General features: G+C 41.8%; 1 protein-coding gene across 1 annotated transcript in view; it reads left to right on the forward strand.

Annotated features, from left to right (window-relative positions):
- Positions 1 to 272: 272 nt before the first annotated feature.
- tafa5a (TAFA chemokine like family member 5a) overlaps positions 273 to 19,997 on the forward strand; it is a 96,150-nt gene continuing 76,425 nt past the window's right edge. Inside the window, exon 1 of the mRNA XM_046072723.1 lies at positions 273 to 524. Coding sequence (XP_045928679.1) covers positions 434 to 524 — 91 coding nt within the window. The 5' untranslated portion in view covers positions 273 to 433. The remainder of the gene's footprint in view (positions 525 to 19,997) is intronic.

Raw genomic sequence — 19,997 nt, forward strand, 5'->3', positions numbered from 1 at the left:
CCGCCGTGCGCACTCGAAGACGGAGACGCACCGAGGGGCGCAGCCCGCTCTGCCGAACCTGTCGTGAGCGAGACGCCAGCAAAGCCGACGACATACTCTTGAAGAAAAAGAAGGAAGAGAAGGAGAAGTAGTGTAAGGAAAGATGTCAGCCCTTCAGACGGTGATTGGGGGTTAATCGCCCTGCTGTGTTTGGAGCCACTCTGACGCACCGGCGGCGAAGCAAGAGCGCATAATTTTGTTTTTCTAGGAGTCCAAGCCCTCTTTATCACACCTAAAGCGGACTAACAAGTGAGGATTTTGCATGAAGGGGGACGAATGCTGAATTACATGGCCAACAGAATATGAGTCAGTGCGTGTCTGTGAGCTGAGGTGGAGTGTGTCTCTCTCCCGCCGCACGGCTGTCTCGGTCCGCCACAAAGCTTCCTACCCCAGGATGCAGCTGCTCAGAGTTGCGTGGGCACTGACCGGAGCGGCGATCTGCTGCTTTCTCATTCTCCTTATCCACTCCCGCTTGCTCAAAGAAGGTAATCACGCAGAACTCCACCAATTTGCATGTCACTTTTACGCTGTTTTAATGCGCCGTCGCCTTCCATGTAGTTTATATGAAGTTTTCCGCAACAACAAATCCAATGCGGAATGCGTCCGTCGCTTCGGCGCAATCGCGATCAGATATGGGGTTTTTCTTTCAGTCGCAATAAAATGAAAATCCAGCCAAAATTCAGTCGAAACGACACTAAAGCAGATTAGTTTGCATGAAGCACAGATGGCATTTATGAGCTGTGATTTTCCTCACCGGCAGTTTACGTTATCAACAAGTCATTCGCCAGAGGATGATAAATTTATCAATTTTGTGCGATCAAAGAAATAAGTTCAAGCTGTGCAGACAAAAGCTGTGTTTATACCAGCGGTTCACTGTTTGCATAGAATACTGATTTGTTGTAAACGTTTTCAATAGATGGCACTAGAGTCTAGCTTTAGGGTAACATCGAGGTCAAGCAGCTCTAATGTCGTTCCATTTACCTTCCATTGTGTTTTCTACCCCATTTATGCTCAAGCTGGGATACATTTCAATCCCGATCATCATTCACACACCTCACAGCGAGGCTCAGTGCTTCAATACACTGTCCACGGTGTGTCTGTCATCGTTGCCATGCTGTATGGATGGCACAGCCTGCAGGACATGGCTGCATTGTGGCAAACGGTGCAGCTTTTGGGCATAACTAATTCAGTTGCATTTGCTGACATTCATCTGAGTGAATGACTTGTGATGTAATGACCCTGTCAATGGAAAGAAACCAATTCCATCAGAACCTAACTGGTGATTCAGTGTGGGAGATTATCCCTTGTATCCCTCATTAATTCCACCTACAATGTGGCATAATAAATACAAATCATATCTGTCCAGGGGAGGTCTTTATGCAGAGGTTGAGTAGGTACACTTACTGCTCAGACTCCATATGAAAGTCAAATGGTGAAATCCAGGGAATTACTGTACTGTATGAACCTGGCACAAAAAACAGCACTTAATATTCCCTTTATACATGTATACCCCGGGGCAAGCAGAGTCTGTTTGGCACTTAGGAAGTGTCATGGGTTTCCTTTGTGCGTTTTTTTTTTTCTTTTTTTTTTTGAGAAGCTGCTTGGAGTGGCCTGCCATCCCCTCCCTGCCTCCGGCCCTGGGCAAATATTCAGGTCAAGCAGTGGCAAACACTCTCCTAACCGTGGTGAGTCCATGACTACTGCGGGGTAGGAGAATGTCCAGGCATACTGAAGGGGGGAGAGAGAGAAAAAAAATTGTCTGTCAGCCAAAATGGGAGACAAGGGGGAGCTCAGGATTTTGTACTGGCACTTGTCCCGAAGCCTTCCTTTGGAGTTTTAATTTACTGTGGCATGCCTTTTCCACAGAGGTCAAAAAGAGGATTGTGTGGCCACCTAACAATATGAAAAAAGTGATGCTCATGGCCGTGTTAACGCAGGGGATTCTCATTAGATTCAGGCCATCAGCATTGTCAAGCTTGTTGACTGGCAAGGCAATATTTTTGACCTTCACCGCAGAGTTGTTTGTCTGTATCATGTTGTGCTTTAACACCGAAGTGTTTTTCCCCTAAGCCTGCATTTTCTTTGCTTTCAAACTTGACACCGAATAGCTTTTAACTTTGGCGGGTGGGGTGGGGGTGGGGGTGGGGGGCTGCTGAACGCTCACCGGCAAGAAGACGCAATTTAAGTTCATTATGGTTTATAAGGTCCCTGTTGAAATCTACTAGGGAGAGATGGAGGGAGTGAGGCGCACAAAGGAGGGTTGAGAATATGCTCACTTTAGGCTACAAGAATGGCCAAGGTCAAAGCCAGCTGTAAGGGCTAATAATACGAATTGATAAAATGAATTCAAAGGACTGCATTAGTGACAGTCTTTTGGGGATGAGGATAATGAAAGGCATGCACAAGGGGCCTTAAAAAGAAAATACTCCTTTTAATATAGTCTCACACATTCTCTAAAGAATATAAGCGTGCAACACAACCCTCTCCAATGTGAACAACAAAAGCAACATGAAATGTTATTTTTAGTGTCCTATCTATCATTTCACAGATCGATCGTCTGTGTCTGTTTTTACATGCATGTTGGTGTGTGTTGTTGCCGGTTGGTGCAGACGTAAATGCAGGTGGTATGTGATCTGAAGGTAGCCGGTCGACAGCACATCCTGCATTATTAGCACACCGTTAAAGTTGGGGACTAGGATGGTGGTTTTGGTAATCACGAAGCTCACGAAGAAACAAAATGTCACCCCTCTGCCAGCCCGTTATTGAGCTGAACACCCCAATGAGTGTATTTTGGGGATTTGTACACCTCATTGTGTCAGCCCTCTTGCATAATGTGACACGCGATCTCATGCAATGAGGAATGAGGATGCGGAGAGGGTAACATGGGAATGGAATGGAAACATATTAAAACATTATGCTTAGAGAATGTGGATGGATTTTGCGCCATAAATTTCTCACACTGTCCACTTCAATAATTCAGGCAATGAAGCAAATCCCATTTTGCTCTTTATTGGCCGAGATATTTGTCACATGGCAATAGAGAGTCTGACAGGTTCATGGAAGAGGTCTTGGTGTGGGAATTCACTGGCAATCTTTTAGCAATAGGTAAGGTAAAATAATAAAAAGTTTCATTCCAAAGAATTAGACATATGTTACTCACTGTTGTAAAAAGTTTTGTAGCACGACACTGAGGCACCCTGCGGGGTAAATTAGCACCAGGCAAGATTCAGAGATTTATTGTTGAGATGTCAAAATATTAGAACATTTTCCTCACAATTAAGAACATTATTTGTGAAAATGATCTTCTTAAGTACTGTGAATCATAAGGAAATGCTAGGACCTGCGGCTATAGAGGAGATAAATGGAATAATCTCTGCAGAATGATTGATCTGTATCTGCTTCGTGATGTACACGGTGCCATGGCTGTAGTGCCATGGCAGAAGTAGTAATTTTTATTTAAGATAGAATGATCTGGGCTATTACCAGTGAACATTTTGTGCAACAAAATCCATTTTAGTGATTTGTCAAAGGGGCTTTGGAATAAACACCAAAAGTCAGAAGATACAATTTGATTTAAAGTAGATTTCAAATAAGCCAGCACTTTCAGACATGTGGTAATATGAAAAGAATCCCTGTTAAATCCCTCTACTAAACTCCTTTTTAACTGTACCCATTTTGCTAGTAGACACCATCGCTGTTTCATACTTCAAAGAGAGGCATACTGCCAAAACTGTCTCTGTGGCAATGACAAGTTGAATTGAGTACCGTCGCATATTTTCTCATAAAGCTTTGTGTCTGCACACCCCAGTGGCCTCTCAGCATCCTCTGCCTCCTCCAAACAGGCCACCAGTCTGCCTGACGACTGCAGTTATTGATCCTCAGGTAAAACCACAGGGTGAGCCATAATGGGCCAAAGTGACAGAGATATGTGTATTCATACACTGCGCCTGACATCAGGCAACCAATATTAGTTTGCAGTTACCACAGACAAGCCCGGCCCAAGGGGTCCTCTTTAAAATAAGATATGGATTAGAATGGCATTCGGTGTCATGGCAGCTCTGCTTGGAGCAGCCTCAGGCAGATTTGGGTCAAGCAGTGGCAAACGCTTGGTGTCATGCGCGCACATGGCCCGTGGAGAAAGGGAAGCCCTGTCACGTCTTTAGACATGACTTTAGAAAGGAAGGTACCTCATGTCTGCGCTCCCAAGTTGCTTCTGTCTTTCATTATTTCTTGTTTAGCTTGAGCTGTTTTCCCTAAAAAAATTAAACGACGGAAAAAAGAAATACAACATTTCATGGAAAGGAAATTGTACATTCGATAGGTTGTGCATTTTCACAGAATGCCGTCACCTTGAGTATACCTTACGTTCGGCAGTGCAGCTTGTGCAGGGATACACTGTAAGTTGCCAGTTGCATGAGAGGTCATCTGCTGCACTTTTCCCTGAAGAGGTCCATGTGGTGCGATGCTCACTGCAATGCCACGAATGTGGCATGCCTTCAATGCAGTCTTCAAGATGTGACCCCATTGCCTGCCAATAATCACTAGTCAGCAAAGGCTTTTTGCAGGAATGGGGCTAACTCTACAAGTGTGAATTCAAAGGATGGTTGGCTTTGTGCACCAGAGTTGGATGGTAATGTAAGATACTGAAAGACTGCTACTCAACTGTTGTTTATGTTGACAGTTTTCGGTATTTTCCTATTTATGCTGTAACATTTTGTTTTGCTGTTTGTCAATCCAGTCCATTTTATTGTGCCATCTGTGTATGCTGTCATTCATTCTTCAGTATTTTGCATTTCAGCATTAATTGTGTTTGTGCTAAAGAAGCAGAACTCTGAATACACTTCAGGCGCAGTCGTTAAAAGGTGCAGTTGTTTGTCAAGCATGCATCTAAAAGATGTAGCTTGTTTAATTACAGTGAAGGCCAGAGTGAACTGCAGAATGAGCTCTGACTTGAATATGACTCAGAGATATAGCAGCAGAGGTGTAGTCATGTATTTCTTCCTTTTTTTTAAGCATCTATTATTCATTTGCAGAAAAGAGGGATTTCAGGGAACCTAGCCCCCGAAGCACAGCTTTAGGCTCAAGTGACGTAAAGATAATATGCGTGTATTTAATGCCGCAGTAATACTCCTTTAGCATACAGAAGCAAAGGACCACGTTTTACTTGGCAAATCCTAAGTGATATCAAATCCCTCACAGCAATGGTACACATAGGTAAGTAGAGCATCCCTCTGCATGTAATCTGCTGTAAACCAATTTAAATTGAGCACAATTTATCTTTAATGGCCAGTATCAGCTGCAATCCATAAAGGTAATGGACAATAATCAATTGCTTAATTGATTCATTACTTACAGGGTTTGTTAATTAATTCACTTCAATGAATCAATCACAGTTGTAGCAGAGACCTGTGGTGGTTTATCATGGTAATTTAAGCCAACTCCAAATGACCCCCTTGTGTCCTGTGTCCAGGGACACTCTTCATTTGTGAGTGTGTGTGTGTTTTTGTGGGCTTGTTTTACTATATTGACGGGGTTCAAAAACCGAGCTTCCACTATAATTTTGGGGTCTGACAGCTTTGTGAGGACCACAATGCTGGACTGGATTAAGTTTAAAGGGCTTTTTGAGGGTGAAGACTTGGTTTTAGGATTAGTGTTAGAATTAAGTAAAGGTTAGGGTTGTGGTTAGGGTTAGGGTTGTGATGGTTAAGGTTTGGGTAAATGTGTCTAGGGAATGCATTATGCCAATGATGGGTCCCCACAAAGGCAGTAACATAAGGTTGTGCGTGTGTGTGTGTGTGTGTGTGTGTGTGTGTGTGAAATTGCCAATATTTACTCATGGCACTGTTTTTCACAGTTCCTATTGATTGTGGGAACAGTAAAAAGTGTGCACTATTGCACCCAGTTTTCCTAAAGTCGTATTGATTGCGTTTTGGCAGTGCTCTGGGACAATAAAAAAAGCTGGTGGTTGGAGTTATACTAATGAAAAGCTGGCTGTGAGGATCCTCTCTGGATTCCAGTTTTTACTGGAGAGACTTATTGGCCTTTGGAAATAGTGATGTCAAGAAGACATCGACCTAAAACACTTCATTCTTGCCCTTCCACCCATGAAGTGGCGTCTACAACTCCCAGAGGCCCTACCAACCCAAGCTTGAAGACATAGAATTGAACCACTCCGTAAAACCTTGAATCCGCAAGGAGGTGAAGCTATGTCTTATGTCCTCAGCGTTAATGTAATAAAGAAAAATGTGTAACACATGCAGTAAATTGTAGCCCAGATCAGCATGCCGGCACAGATTGTTAGATTTTGCTCTTCCTGGATGTAAGATGTGGGAAACTGCATGCAAGGATTCGGTTGTTTTACTGCAACTGTATCTTTAATTAAAACCTCATGGAGTAACCAGGGAATGTATCCTGGTCAGTGCAATAGAGCTCGGCTGTATAAATTAGTCATGTGAGTGCATATGTACACAGACATATACGAGATTGAATGAAGGAGGAGGCGTGTTTGGCAGATGACACACACACACACACACACACACACACTCTGAGGAGTAGGACAAGAAGAAGGAGGGCCAGTTGCTTGAGAGGTTAGAGACTAGCAAGGCCATTTGTCTATCGGCTTGTCAGCTGGTGGGAGAAAGATACTCTCAGATCAGCGTTTTTCCTCCAAGGAAGGGCGGATTCCTCTGGGCCTATCTTGCAACACTGGCAACCTGTCCATCATGACCATCTTTCAAAGAGAAGATCGTCCCTCCCCTCAGCTGGTCTAACCCAAGCTTATAGTGTGTTCGTCAGGATGTACAAGCTCAAAGAGTGCTGATTTAAGGGAAGTGAGCCGGACCCTACGTCCATTTTATTCATAAGCTAACTCTCCCCTATTGATTCCTTGACCAACAGGGTGCTTAAGTCTGATACATCCACACATTCTTGAGGAAATGATGGGTGAGAAGTGTGTTTACCCTTCAGCAGATTCAATTTGTGTTTTCCCGCTGTGTCAAAGGTAGAGACGAGGTCATTCCTCCATTCAATCAATCGGCAATGTCTCTGTTCATCTAGCTGATCAATAGCTACTTAAGAAGTTTGATCCTCTTTGTGCGTGAGATCACAGTCATTTGAATGCATTAAGAATCAAGGTTTTTATGTCTACACAAAAGCTTGGCCCCAGAGGCCATTGTGACACAAATGTGGTGTCTGTGATAACAGGCTTGGTCATGCTTTATGGATCCAGTGCGTCTGAAGAGTCTTTCCATTTCCATCTGACAGAAATGTAGGTTTAATCTTACATTAGGTTGTCTATAGTGCATTAGCTTTTCGTGTCAAAGGGGCAGAATATTACCGATGCTATGCTGCTCCACCGAAACAAATTGCATGGTACTCTTTAGAAAACTAATGGAGGCTTTATCGATTCGAACAAGGCCAGCCACTTGCTTTGTCTCGGCTGTCAGATTGTGTCTAAAGCAATTTCATAAAGATCATTATTTTCTTTCTCAGGATGTCTTGCAGCCAAACAAGATCCTCCTTCGTTCGTTCGTGCCTTTTGTACTGCTTACGGCGGCAGCTCTTATGGTCCAATTGAAAATGAATTAGAATAGAATGACACATAATGAAAATCACTAAAAAACATTGGCACGTCACATCCCCTTAGCTTGTTGCACCCTTGAATAGATTGCTTGTGGGGTTCCAATTCCTATTCTTGATCTAACGTAGTAAGAGAAAATGGCTTTAGCTCACTGTAAAGGACAAGCCATAACATTATGGGTCATAACAAGCGGTGCCACTCATTTATCTTCTAATGGCATTATAGCGCACGGAGGCAAAGGTGCTGACATGGATGTTAGTCATGCAACAAAGCGAGATAACTCAACACGTTTGCTGCACTTATGGTGATCGTCATTGACATAATTGACGTAGCTGGCAAGCACGGAAGTGTCAAACTGTAACCCAACAGGTTGTTTGAATAACATTATTCAAATGATTGCATGTTTTATGTTGTTTACTCATTGGAAGCCCCTTTGTCTTGTGTGTTTGGGTAGCATTTTGAAGGCAGAATCTGTGATCCATGAAATTCAAAACACACAAGTGGAACATTGCTATCACTTCCGAATTAATTTATGGCTCTTGTGGTACACAGATGAGGACTAACTCAATGCAAATTGCGGAAGTCTGAAGATAGAAGAAACAGGCAAATGTTTTGAGTTATGCTCTGTTGAGAAAACTGAAAATGCAGATTTTTAAGTCTCTTATACCTCAAAATACAAAGTCATTGTTGAGCATCTGTTGCAATTGTACAATAGCTGGAGTTTGGGCAGAATCTCCTGTCTTGCAGAACTAGGCCTGCCCCTTCACTCTGCAACTGTCAATATCCCTTTTTTACTGTTACATTGTCGCAACAAATAGTTTTATGCGTATGTTTACAGCTCTGTCGATGCAACCACAGGAAGGGAGAGAAAAAAAAAAGATAGAAAAACAGCCGGTGATTCTGCTTCATCATAATCATTACGGTCCATTCCACATGGGGGAGAGGAACTTCATTATTGTACCTGCAGGGACTGTTAAAACCAAACTCATGAATACAGAAAGCTTTCTTCCGTGGTGTGATGTTTCTTTACACATCTGCTGCTATGGAATTTTCAAAGCCACGTTCTTCACTTAAGAGTTATACATCTAGTATATACACTGTGTACACAATACATTACAATTTTACTGGATTCACTGCTTTGAGTGCTAAACCAGCCTGAGTTTGCTAGGCATCTGTGCTCAAATAGAAGTATGTATAAAGGGGCAGGTGGGTCACTGCTTTTTCTAACCTAGTGTTTCATCATCTGAGAAGTAATGCACATTTTTCTATTTGGTATGCATTGATGTGCACTGACGTGATCTGACTCTACCGCACATCTTTTCCCTTTCATAACATTGACTTAGCTAGCCCCTTCTCAGCACACACAGTGTACCCAGTATTCCATATTTCAGAGGTCATTATCACCAAGGAATTCACAGTAAGGGCATGAATCAGACGTACCCTAGATAGCATTTCACCACACAGTGTGAAACACAACAAAGGTGAAAAAGAAAATCACATTTTAATAATGATATGTATTCAGCAAATGAAATATGCCAGGCTTGCACATTTGCCTCGCTGAACAGACAATAAATTATACCTTGTGCATCGCCACATAAGCCCAAGGATAATACTACATCCAATGAGTTGAAAGGAAATAAGGCTTGTGGGATGCAGGAAACAGAATGCCCTTGCTTAAATCAAACGGCGGGGAGAGGAAACATTGACATGTAGGTCCTGTTAGTGCGATTTACCTCCTGCATGTGTTCTCCAGTGTGCCTCGGAGGACATCTGTACGATGAGGTTGGCACATAAACACGCAGCCTCGCTCTTTCTGCAGATAAACGCCGTGGCCACAAATATCTGCGCATGTCAAGTTAACATGCAAAAGTGTAGTGACAAATAGAAATGCAGACATGCACACACACACACTCCTGCAAATATACACTGGAGCTTGACAGACTGTATGCACTATCTCGTGTTTGCTTTAGTACATTGCAAAGCAAATTCCTGTAGCTCTAAGTCTAATTTATCAAACAGACTCTGTGAGTGTGTGTGTGTGAGAAGTTTCATCATACATTCCGAACACACACTCTTCTTCAAGATAGTGAATAAATGCTGCGAGCAAGTGTAGATGTGTGCACACACAGGCACAGAGGCAGCCGTGTATACATATGCATACACAGCCACAAAGGGTCACTTGCCCACACACATGCACACACACAGTGCTGCAGGTTCTTATGGGACTCTGGAGAGGATGAAATATTGCTGCAGAGGCCACACACATGCACACAGTCCACATCGAAGCACACACACAACAAAATCAACACACACACACACACACACACACACACACATTGAGGGATCACTGAAGCAATCTTGTCAGAGATGGAGATGTTTGTGAACAGAAAAAGCATCTGCTACTTCTTCTACATGTCAGCGGCTTGATAACCTGACAAATAACATGTTTACACACAAACACGCACACACAAAATGTTAGCATCATCTGCCATTTGGTTGCCACACCTTGACAGATGTCGGTACATTCCAGTTATCATGTCAATACTTGACACAATCTCTCTCACTCACATACACACACGTACACACAATACACAGCCCATCTGATTTGCAGGCAGACAAAAAGGCGGAATTGACATCATGGAGGCAGGGCAGAATTAAAACTAGTGACATCTTTCCCCTAATAGTGTCTGATAGGTAAACAGAGCATAGCCACCCACCTGCCTTTTGGCCCAGGTGGAACCACTTGAGCAAATTGCCTCCTTAATTGATGGACTTGAACTGGTTGCTGTGTGCTCTTGTGTGTGTGTATGTGTGTGTGTGTATGTGTGTGTGTATGCGTGTGTGTGTGTGTGTGTGTGTGTGTGTGTGTGTTTGGTTTGTGACTGCTAGGGTTTCTGCCGGTGCCTGTGGCTAGGGGAGCAGTAATAGTGGAAAGAGAAATCTGTCAGCCGGTAATGAAATAATTGGCACAAACGGTTACACATGCAGGCTCCCGTGCGAACACACACACACACATGCACGCAATTGCACTTTCTAATGCACATAAATACACAAACATGCATAGACACGTGGTTCTCATGGATTTGTAACCTCTTGCGCACACACACAATCACACACACACACACACACAGCGCTAACCATGAGTACAGATAACAGTCTAGTGAAGGAGCCTGATGCACCATTCCTCTAGTTGTAGCTACAAATGAAGTAACCCACTGGCTGAATATGGACAGACTGTGACAGCAAATGAGGTGGAAAGGAACAGACGGATAAAATGTAGAGTTGGAGGAAGACAAGGGAAAGAAGAAAAGGACGATATATATATAAATATACTGGGAGGAGAGGAGTATAAAGTACATGAAGGGAGTAAAAGAGTAGAATGATGATGGAGGACAAGGGGAGAGAGAATGAGACAGACAGAGAGAGAGAGAGAGAGAGTCACAGGTTGTTGCCGATGGGTTGCTTCCTGAAATAAATTCTTTTTGGGGGAGGGTTACCATGGCAACCCAGGTAACGGCAGACAGGGATTGGTTGTGCTAGTAACCTGCACTAGCGCTGAGAGAGAGAGTAGGATATCATCCAAATTCTGTGCAGTTTATATCCATGTCAGATTTGGTTCAGCTACACTATTTAGGATTATTCAGTACTGTATTTCAATGGAGGGATGAGAATTAAGATTATTAGTCAACTTTATGTCATTTTCTTTCTGCAGAGGAGGCTAATGTACTGATTGTGTCAGAAGTTACTTAGTACTTAAGATGCTAATCGCTGTCATTATTTTGAGAGTGACGTGGCAGAGGTCATAGGTTTTGTCTATTTGTGAAAATGTGCTCAGTGTCAAACTTTCTTTCCCCACAATGTCTGAAAGAGCTTTGACTGTGGCAAACTTAAGGAGGAGCCAATTTTCTATAAATAGATAATATTCCATTAAACTGTCAGATCCTTTACTTAAGTAGAAGTACTGCAATATAAAAATACTCCTGTCCTGCATTGAAATTGCCACCTTAATAAAAGTACTTAAGTATTTATTAGCCAGATGTAACTGAAAAAGAGCCCTGTGATTGTTATACTATTATATATTATATTATTGGATTATTATTGCTGATGCATTCGTGTGTGTAGCATTTTGCTGCTGTAGTTGATTGAGGTGGAGCTAGTTCATCATTACTGTTTTTATAGTGTACACCTTTGGGTAGATTGTCATATGTTTTGTGTATAAAATGTAGCTGAGCAAAAAGCACAGTATTTCCCTCTGAAAGTATCTCAAGTTGGTACTCAAGGTCAGCACTTGAGTCAGTGTGCTTAGTTTCATTCCACCACATAAAATATAGAACCGATGAGTATGCAGAAAGAAGTAAGGTGTGTGGCTTTAATGCCTATTTGAATGCCTGTGAATTTTCTGTTCTTTGCAATTGTTTACATTTCCATTGGTGCTGCAAACGACAACCCCTTAGAAATCAACATAATTTAGGAGTTCATACAAAAACATAAAAAAGGTTTAATCCTAAAATAAACCTTTATTATTATGAATCTCGAATGGCATCGTGTATTGCTCTTATTTGAGTAAAAAATCCCAGTCAATCCATTCCCATATCCATTATGTGGATATGTGGGCTCCCACTACGAGCAGAAAGACATCCTGCTCCACCGGGGTCAAAGGTAAATACGTTAATGATGCATTGCTCCTGGTGCCTGTCTGCATTTCCATCAGTCTCTGCCTCATTATTTGAAAAAACCTAATCGGGGAAAAAATCTAGCCAAGTAGCATTCAAACTTAAGATGAAAGATTTGATCTCCATAGAACATTATTTTTCTTTCTGGTTGCTGATTAAGCCTCCTATACCATTCCTTGCTCTGTTGAAAGCAAAAAATATAAATAGTCGCCTTAATTAATTCTCATTCATGCTGCTGTCACATTTTACAGTGCGTGAGGATCCAGCAGTTTGGGTCAAGAGCCGGTCGCGTGTACTCAGCTTCCTTAAAATAGCTCCGTAATGGTGCTGTGCAAGTACATGTGTCTTGTAGTGTAGGCCTCTGGAACTGAGAGGCAATGGAAGAGAGGACATGGTGAGAGAGTTGGTAGGGCGTGTGTATGTTTAATAAATGTGGTAGATGCATATGTAGGGAAGCTGTGCCAGTGAAAGCCTCCTCGGGGTGTTGTATACGGTTGTGTAATGTCTTTGCAAGTGTGTGTGCATGCAAGCAGGTGCTCTTCCGTGCTTCCTTGTGTGTATATGTGCCTGTAATGTGTTGGCAGTTGTGTGTCATTACAGACTCCAGTCAACGTGTGCAATCATATTGTGTGTGTGTGTATGTGTGTGTAAGAGAGAGCTTCAGAGCCTGCAACACAGGCAGTCAATAATTAGCACGGACAGCAGGGGGAGGACAATGAGAGAAAACAAGACAACAAAATGAAAGAAAAACATAAAATAATAAGAGCAGCATGTGTAGATGAGTCCCCCACGCTCCCGCACTCTGGTTACCGTGGAAATCCAGATAAGGATGTTTCCACTCTTATTCTGCTAACAGGGCTCTGCATTGGCTCTGACAGAGCCTGAATACCAATTACATTGCCCTGGCATCTCCTCTACTGGAGATAGAGACAGAAATAGTGGAGCAGGACAGAGCGACGGCCAGGGGTGATAGGGGTGGGGGTGGGGTGAATGCAAGGACAGAGGGGGACAGAGTGGGTACTATATAAAATGATGACAAATGTGAGTGGACAGAAAAAAAGAAAGGAAAGGGTAAAGAGTACAGAATAAGGGGCTGCATGTGTCTTTTGGCAGAATGGGTGAAGAGAGGCCAACAAAAGGAGGAAATGAGGGAGTATGTGAGAGCTTTGGGAGCAGTAACCTACTGCCACTTAACTCTATCAACACTCCCACTGTCCACGACTATTCATTATCTGAGGTGATCAAAGCAGCTTAACAAGGTGTGCCCCCCCCACCCCACCCCCCACCCCTAACCACCCTTTACTGTCCATGACCATCTTTTTTTCCTTTGCACCTTAAAGCGACGGCTGACCATCGTCAGGTAATAATAGTGGAGGCCTGATGATAGCTCTGGTGCTGAAGCCAATGAATAATTTATCATTTATGCCGCGCTGCAGTGAGAACATAGGCTCCTTTAAAGCACATTGACTGTCTGTGATCCAGCCTCCAGCCCCGGCTTTAATACTGATGCACACACACGTGGACACCCATACTCACACAGGCACATTTGATTGCACGTGCATGCATATTCATAAATGGAGGACTTTCTCTACATACATGACATGCTCGCATCTCTCCACCCTTTTTCGCTTTGCGCATTTTCCTCTCTTTTGTTAGGCAAACTGCTGCCACTACAGTAAGCAGTGCAGTTTCCTCTGTGGGAGCAGAGAGTGTTGCCCAAAGAAGGGTGCGGGATCAGAATTCAGGTTTGAAGAACTCTTTAAAAAAAATGGATGTGCTCCGAGAAGAGCTACACTGAAGGAGGCAATGAACGATTTCAACTCTCAAAGCAGTAAGATTGTGTCACTACTTGCTGTGATCCACAATGCATTCCCGTATCTCTCCTTCTCTCTTGCTTCCTTCATATGAATATATGCATATATATAATATATATATATATATTTATATATATATATGTATATATTAGCCGGAGACAATTGCCAAGTACTACTTTATGACTGACACAAATACTTTGTTAGCTTCGAAAAACAGCAACTGTGCCAAGCCATCAGCTCCTGCTCATCCAGTTATTGTGGGACGCTGTGTGGAGGGCACATAGTTCTCTGCTGCATTGGGAGTTATTGGACCATGTATCTGACTACGCATTTAGCACTTGGTGTTTGTTGGGTGAAATGGTGTATTTTTCTGCAGTAAGCAGGTCTACACAGGGACTTCATGTTGACATGTTTGATTAAGTTTGTTCTGTTCACCTAAATGATTTCACCACTATGTACTGTAGACTTTTTTATTGTAGAAACTGGCATGATAGTTAATTGGTTGTAAAATATTTATAGCAGAAACTTAAGCCGATCTTTGTTCATTTTAATTGATAGCAACATAATTCCGCTTTTTAGACAGGGTTGTTATTTGTCAGAAAATATTTAATGGTAAAAATAAGGGTTTATTTCTGATAAGACTGAAGTTAAGACCACTTAAGCTGAGCCCAACACACTTCTAGAGCTGTAGGTACACAGTGAGGTACCAAGATCTGTATCTAAAAAATAAAAGTGTGAGGAACAAAAAAAGGATTCTGAAAAATGGTAATTATGCCCGTATGCCAGACTTTGAAACTATAGACTATCATGCTAAAATTATTAAATGAATAAAATGAATTGTTAAATGAATAAATAAACATGGCTGTTCACTTTTTACTTCTGTTCCCAGGTTAGTGCCATCTATGATCTAAATTTGCTATTTCCAACAGCAGTGTATTGGGCACATATCCTTGTCAATAAATTGAGTGACTCAGTTATTATGTTCAAACAAGTGTGGTGGGGCCATTGTGCTTTAGGAGTAGAGTTAGCTGCTAATGCTAATAATACAGCTGCTTGCGTAGAATGCTCCAGCACACATATATTTAAGTAACGAGTAGCAAGTTTGTGGTGGTAGCGGCATATTTTGCAATATTGTTGAACATTTTAATGACAGCGCATGCAGTGTAACTCAGGCAGTTTTGGTAGATTCTGCCTGTTCTTATAGCGGGGCAAGAGCTAGCAGGAGAGGAAGGGCCGGTTTGCAAAGGCATAAAGAGAGAGATGCAACAGAATTCAGTTGAAGCCAGAGACTTACTAGCTGAGACCGGTGGCTGAGACTGAGACAATTCCAAGTCAAAACACCCGATACACAACAAGACTCAAGTCCAGAATCAAGTGCTACAGCCTTAATTCCTGGTTGTACTTCTACTAGCAGAAGTAATTTTGCATAGCTGCCATGTTTGATCAGCAGTCTTTGAAAAGATTGGGGTTTTTTTGAAAGTCAAATTTTAATTCCTCTGACATTTTGGAGGGGGTCACATCAGCTGCCTTTAATAAGGTTGCATAAGCTAAGTAAAATAATTTCACAGTGAATCACATGCATTGGAAAATGAAGCTGAGCAGTTTCTTTTTTCCAAGCTATGATGGTAGAGCTTAATTAGTCTGTCACATATTTTGCAGTGATTTTTATTAGGGCGCTATGGAGGAAATACATAACCTTAATATTTAGCATGGTGGAAGTGAAAATTAAGGTAACAGCATATCTGTCAAAGTGCTTGTATTAGAAATCTCATGCTTGTCAAATTAGCATTTTGTTTATTTTAAGCAAATCACCTTGGTCAGTTGTAATGCATTGAATATATTTGCTAGTAACTGCAGCCCTTTAGCTTCCCTGAAAATTATAACTGCACACAACAAAACCTTCTCTTTAAAATTAAATTTTATCCCGGAGGTTCCAGCATGGTGTTCATGCCAATCCTTACCTCCTGCCTGCGGGGAATCTTCCATACTATTTCAGTATGTGTCGCTTCTTCTTCTTCTACTCTTCTCTCCTGGCTTTCCTGCACCTGAGGCACGAGATTGTGATATCTCTGCAACCACGGGGTGGGCAGTAAGGTGTGTTATCGCTGTTGACACACTTTAAGAGCCACCACGCATGCACAAATGACACACACATACAGGTACTGCATTGCACAGATAAAAAAGATTGTGACACCCCTTCTCGGTGGACCTCAGGGCCGGAGGAGAAACAAACCACATAGTCACACCCTGAAAGTGACAGAAATGCCATTTCATATGATTTCCCACTGACAGTTCAGCTCTACTTGGTTTTATATTGTTTGAATTTACTCTCTTCTATACTCTTTTTTCCATTCTTTTTTAGTTTTATGATGTTTTTGACCAGATGGTGGATTTAACGTTAACAGAAGTTATAGTTAGTTTTTTATTTTAGTTTTATGCCCTTGCTCATGCATGTGTTTGCTTCTGTTTTGCTGTGTGCATTCTGTTCGTCATACCAGTGGCCAGGTTATCTCCTCCTTTATCATTATCTCCTACACTAGCTCATAAATCTGTGTGCTGATAGCGCTGCTCCAGCACCCTAATGCATATTCATAACACCACCGCCTAAATATTCATGAGCAAACGTCTGGCCAAACAACTTCCCCCGCCAGAATAGTGAAATATAAGACACAGTTTGCCTTTTTATGCGCTTGTTTTTGCTGCTGTTTGTAGCAATGGGTGGGGAGCTTTGGAGGAGATGATGTATTTGCATGTCTCAAGGAGAATTATGGGTGCAAAAGTTTCCCCCCAACTATGCAGACGACTTCACCGAGGTAGTTCCCATTTGAGTTTTTTTTTATTTTTTTTTTTAAAATTGTCCAGGGGCTGGTTGTTGAAGGTGAAAAATGAGCAGAGTAACAACTTTTGATAGGTTTATTTAGCAGAGATGGTGCACATTCATCACGGTTACAACAATAAATGACATATTACTGTGCAAATTAGAGATGCACCACTACCTCTTTTTAACAGCCAAAACAAAACAGTAAACCGAATGCATTTTTATCAGTTGAAATCAAGTGCCTCTCTGATACCTAACAGTGTTGTGTTGCTGTAAGTCAAATCTACTTCCTCCACTGGAGAGCTAACCTCTTTTTTTATGCTTTGTTACCGCTCTTGTGTATGTGCATTCCTGCAAACGCATCTATTTTCTGCACAATCAAAAGCGATGTATTAAAGTATTGACCCTGGGTAAGACCCTTTTTTCTGCTTCCCGTGTAGACAGTGGAAATTAGACAAAGAAAAATGAAAAGCCATGCTCAGAGATGTCATCAGATCCCCCACCCACCCCAAAAAAGTGCTCTTTCATTTATTCAGTTATTCTCCGGATGAATAACTTGATCGCAGATTGATGTCAGACGTACAGAATGAGAGATGAGGAATGCCAGGTTGTCATACACAAGAAGAGGTTGTCAGGATCCTGTCTTTTTTTTTAGTAGTTAGTAAGTGTTTGTTCTGTATTTTTCAAAAACTATACCACCAAGTCAGTTGTAGCATGTTCAAATGACATCTAAATATGGTATCCACAATGACATTTAAACCTTACTTAAAGCAGTTCTCCATTTTCTAACCTTTATCTTCAGGACTTTAACATTAGGAGTAATGATCAGTACAAGGTGTAAAGTTTGTCAGCACTCCCTGTGTTGCCATGGGAGCCAGGTTCAGATTCGCTCCAGAGTGTTGTAGTCCTGGAGACGTCAAAAACTACAGTAATAATGGTCATCTCCTTTTATTTAATATCTAACCCATCTAACCTTCTACTTCAGCTCTTCCTCTTGCTTAAACACAGAGGATAGTTACATCCAGGATATTGATAAATGAGCGCCTTTTAGCAAACCTGATGATTCAAGCTTAGCTGAACAAAATGTCTGGGCTTATAAGATTGGGGTAACTGCTAAGGAACCCAATTATATATGCTGTGCGAAAAAAGGCCCTGAGGGAATTTCTCTATTAATGGCTTCTTCCCTACTGATGTTTAATACGCTGTGAGTTTTCTATTTCCTGCACTTTCATTTTACTTCAGTCTCTAACATAAAGTATAATATATACCACACAGCTGTTTACCATGTTTATGATTCATTGAGCATAATTACATTACTGTAATACATTTTTTGACCAAACATTGCAACTACTGTAAGTTACTAATTAAACCTTTACCCAAGTGGCTGTAAGTCCACAAGGAGTTCTGCTTGAAAAACTCACAGGTAGCAGCCTCATCCTCCTACTTCGTTGCAGTGCGTACGATTGCAGGCTATTGATAACACAGTAAGTACGGCTGAAGTGTTGGTAGGTAAGGTGTCACTCATTAAAGTTTAATTACTTCTCTAAGTAACATGTAATTTGATTTCAGAGCATTACAATCACCAGGACATGTGATCTGCCCGTTAGAGAATAAAGACCGTGTCACAAGTAGCAGTTGATGGAGGCATATGCTGAGGTTAAAGTGCCCCTCCACTGAAAAATGTAATGGGGGGTGTTACACACGGTAGCTCCGCTTTAATCTTGAGAAGCTGCAGAGCTGCAGTCTCTTTTCATTCAATTTACACTGTAAATTTCCAGCTAAACTGAGGCTTTTTGAAGACCCTTTTCTCTCTCTCTCTTTTCATTCACCGGTCTTGTGCAGACTTTTACATGCATAACTGCTGCCGACAACTGCATGCACGTCGCGGTTCCCCACGGGTCTATTTCAAGTAGCTGGCTATTTAAAAACGATAAAATATTCTTTATGTAACCACATAAAGAATATTTTATCATCAACAGTGATAAATTATCCGAAAGTCCCGCGAGGTGCTAACAACACCGTGAAGCTGGGGCTCGGTCTCTTCAGCAAGCGTTCCTCCACTGCCACTGCACACATAAACGCTATTCTTACACATGCGCACTGACGACCCAGGGTTAGGGTTACAATTTTGGATTTATTCACGCACTTCATAAACATTTATTTAAAGTTTTATTCTTTTTATATATTTATTTACAGCATTAAACGTTGAAATGTATATTGTAATAGGCTGTGAGATTGACAGTCAAGGCTGTGAGATTGACAGTCAAGGCTGTGAGATTGACAGTCGAATCAGGCTCCGCCCATCGAAGCATCGAATCTTCGACTATTCGGGGTCAGCCCTACTGTTTTCACATTAATCTGCTGAAGGGGGAAGGTGTCTCTGTGAGATTAAGACATGTACGTACCAGCAGGATTTTGTGACATCAAAACTACATTGGAAGCCAATCGTGATCTAGTGTGCCACGTACGCAATTGAAAAATGAACAGTATTTGCATATTCAGAGATGTCATCCACGCAGAAGAAGTAAATGTATTTTTTTTGTGGAAAAAACAAATCAGACACATGTCTGGTGGGGATCTTTCCTTTATTGCTAATGTGTGTAAAGAAATTACGGTGTTTTGACTGTAATGGAAAATTGTACAAGTAAAAAAAATGTTCCCAGGAAGTTATAAGCGCATTCATTGTTTTTTTGTTTTTGTTTTTCAAGCAAACACATGTTGAGGTGATCAATAAAAACAAGCGTGTTCCTTTAAACTGCGAGGTATCCATTATATCCCACATCAAAAACTTAGTTGGTTATAGGTTATTATACTCTACCAGTCTTGTTTGTATCCATGTTAGGTTGTTTTTATTTTAGCTGTAGCTCATATAAAGGGGAATCTCTAGAGAACAATCAGTGGGCCGGTAGCAGGTAAGAAAACGTACTGTTGCTGGTTCCAGGATGAAATGTGACCTCCCTTTAAAAACATCACTTTACAGTCACCAGGCCAGGCCACATGGTGTAATTTTGTTATTGCACCGGCAGATATAAAGCATGCTTCTCTTTCGAAATTAAGACATGGAATAGTTGTGT

The sequence above is a fragment of the Micropterus dolomieu genome, linkage group LG16 (assembly GCF_021292245.1).
Source record: "Micropterus dolomieu isolate WLL.071019.BEF.003 ecotype Adirondacks linkage group LG16, ASM2129224v1, whole genome shotgun sequence".
Taxonomy (NCBI): Eukaryota; Metazoa; Chordata; class Actinopteri; order Centrarchiformes; family Centrarchidae; genus Micropterus; species Micropterus dolomieu.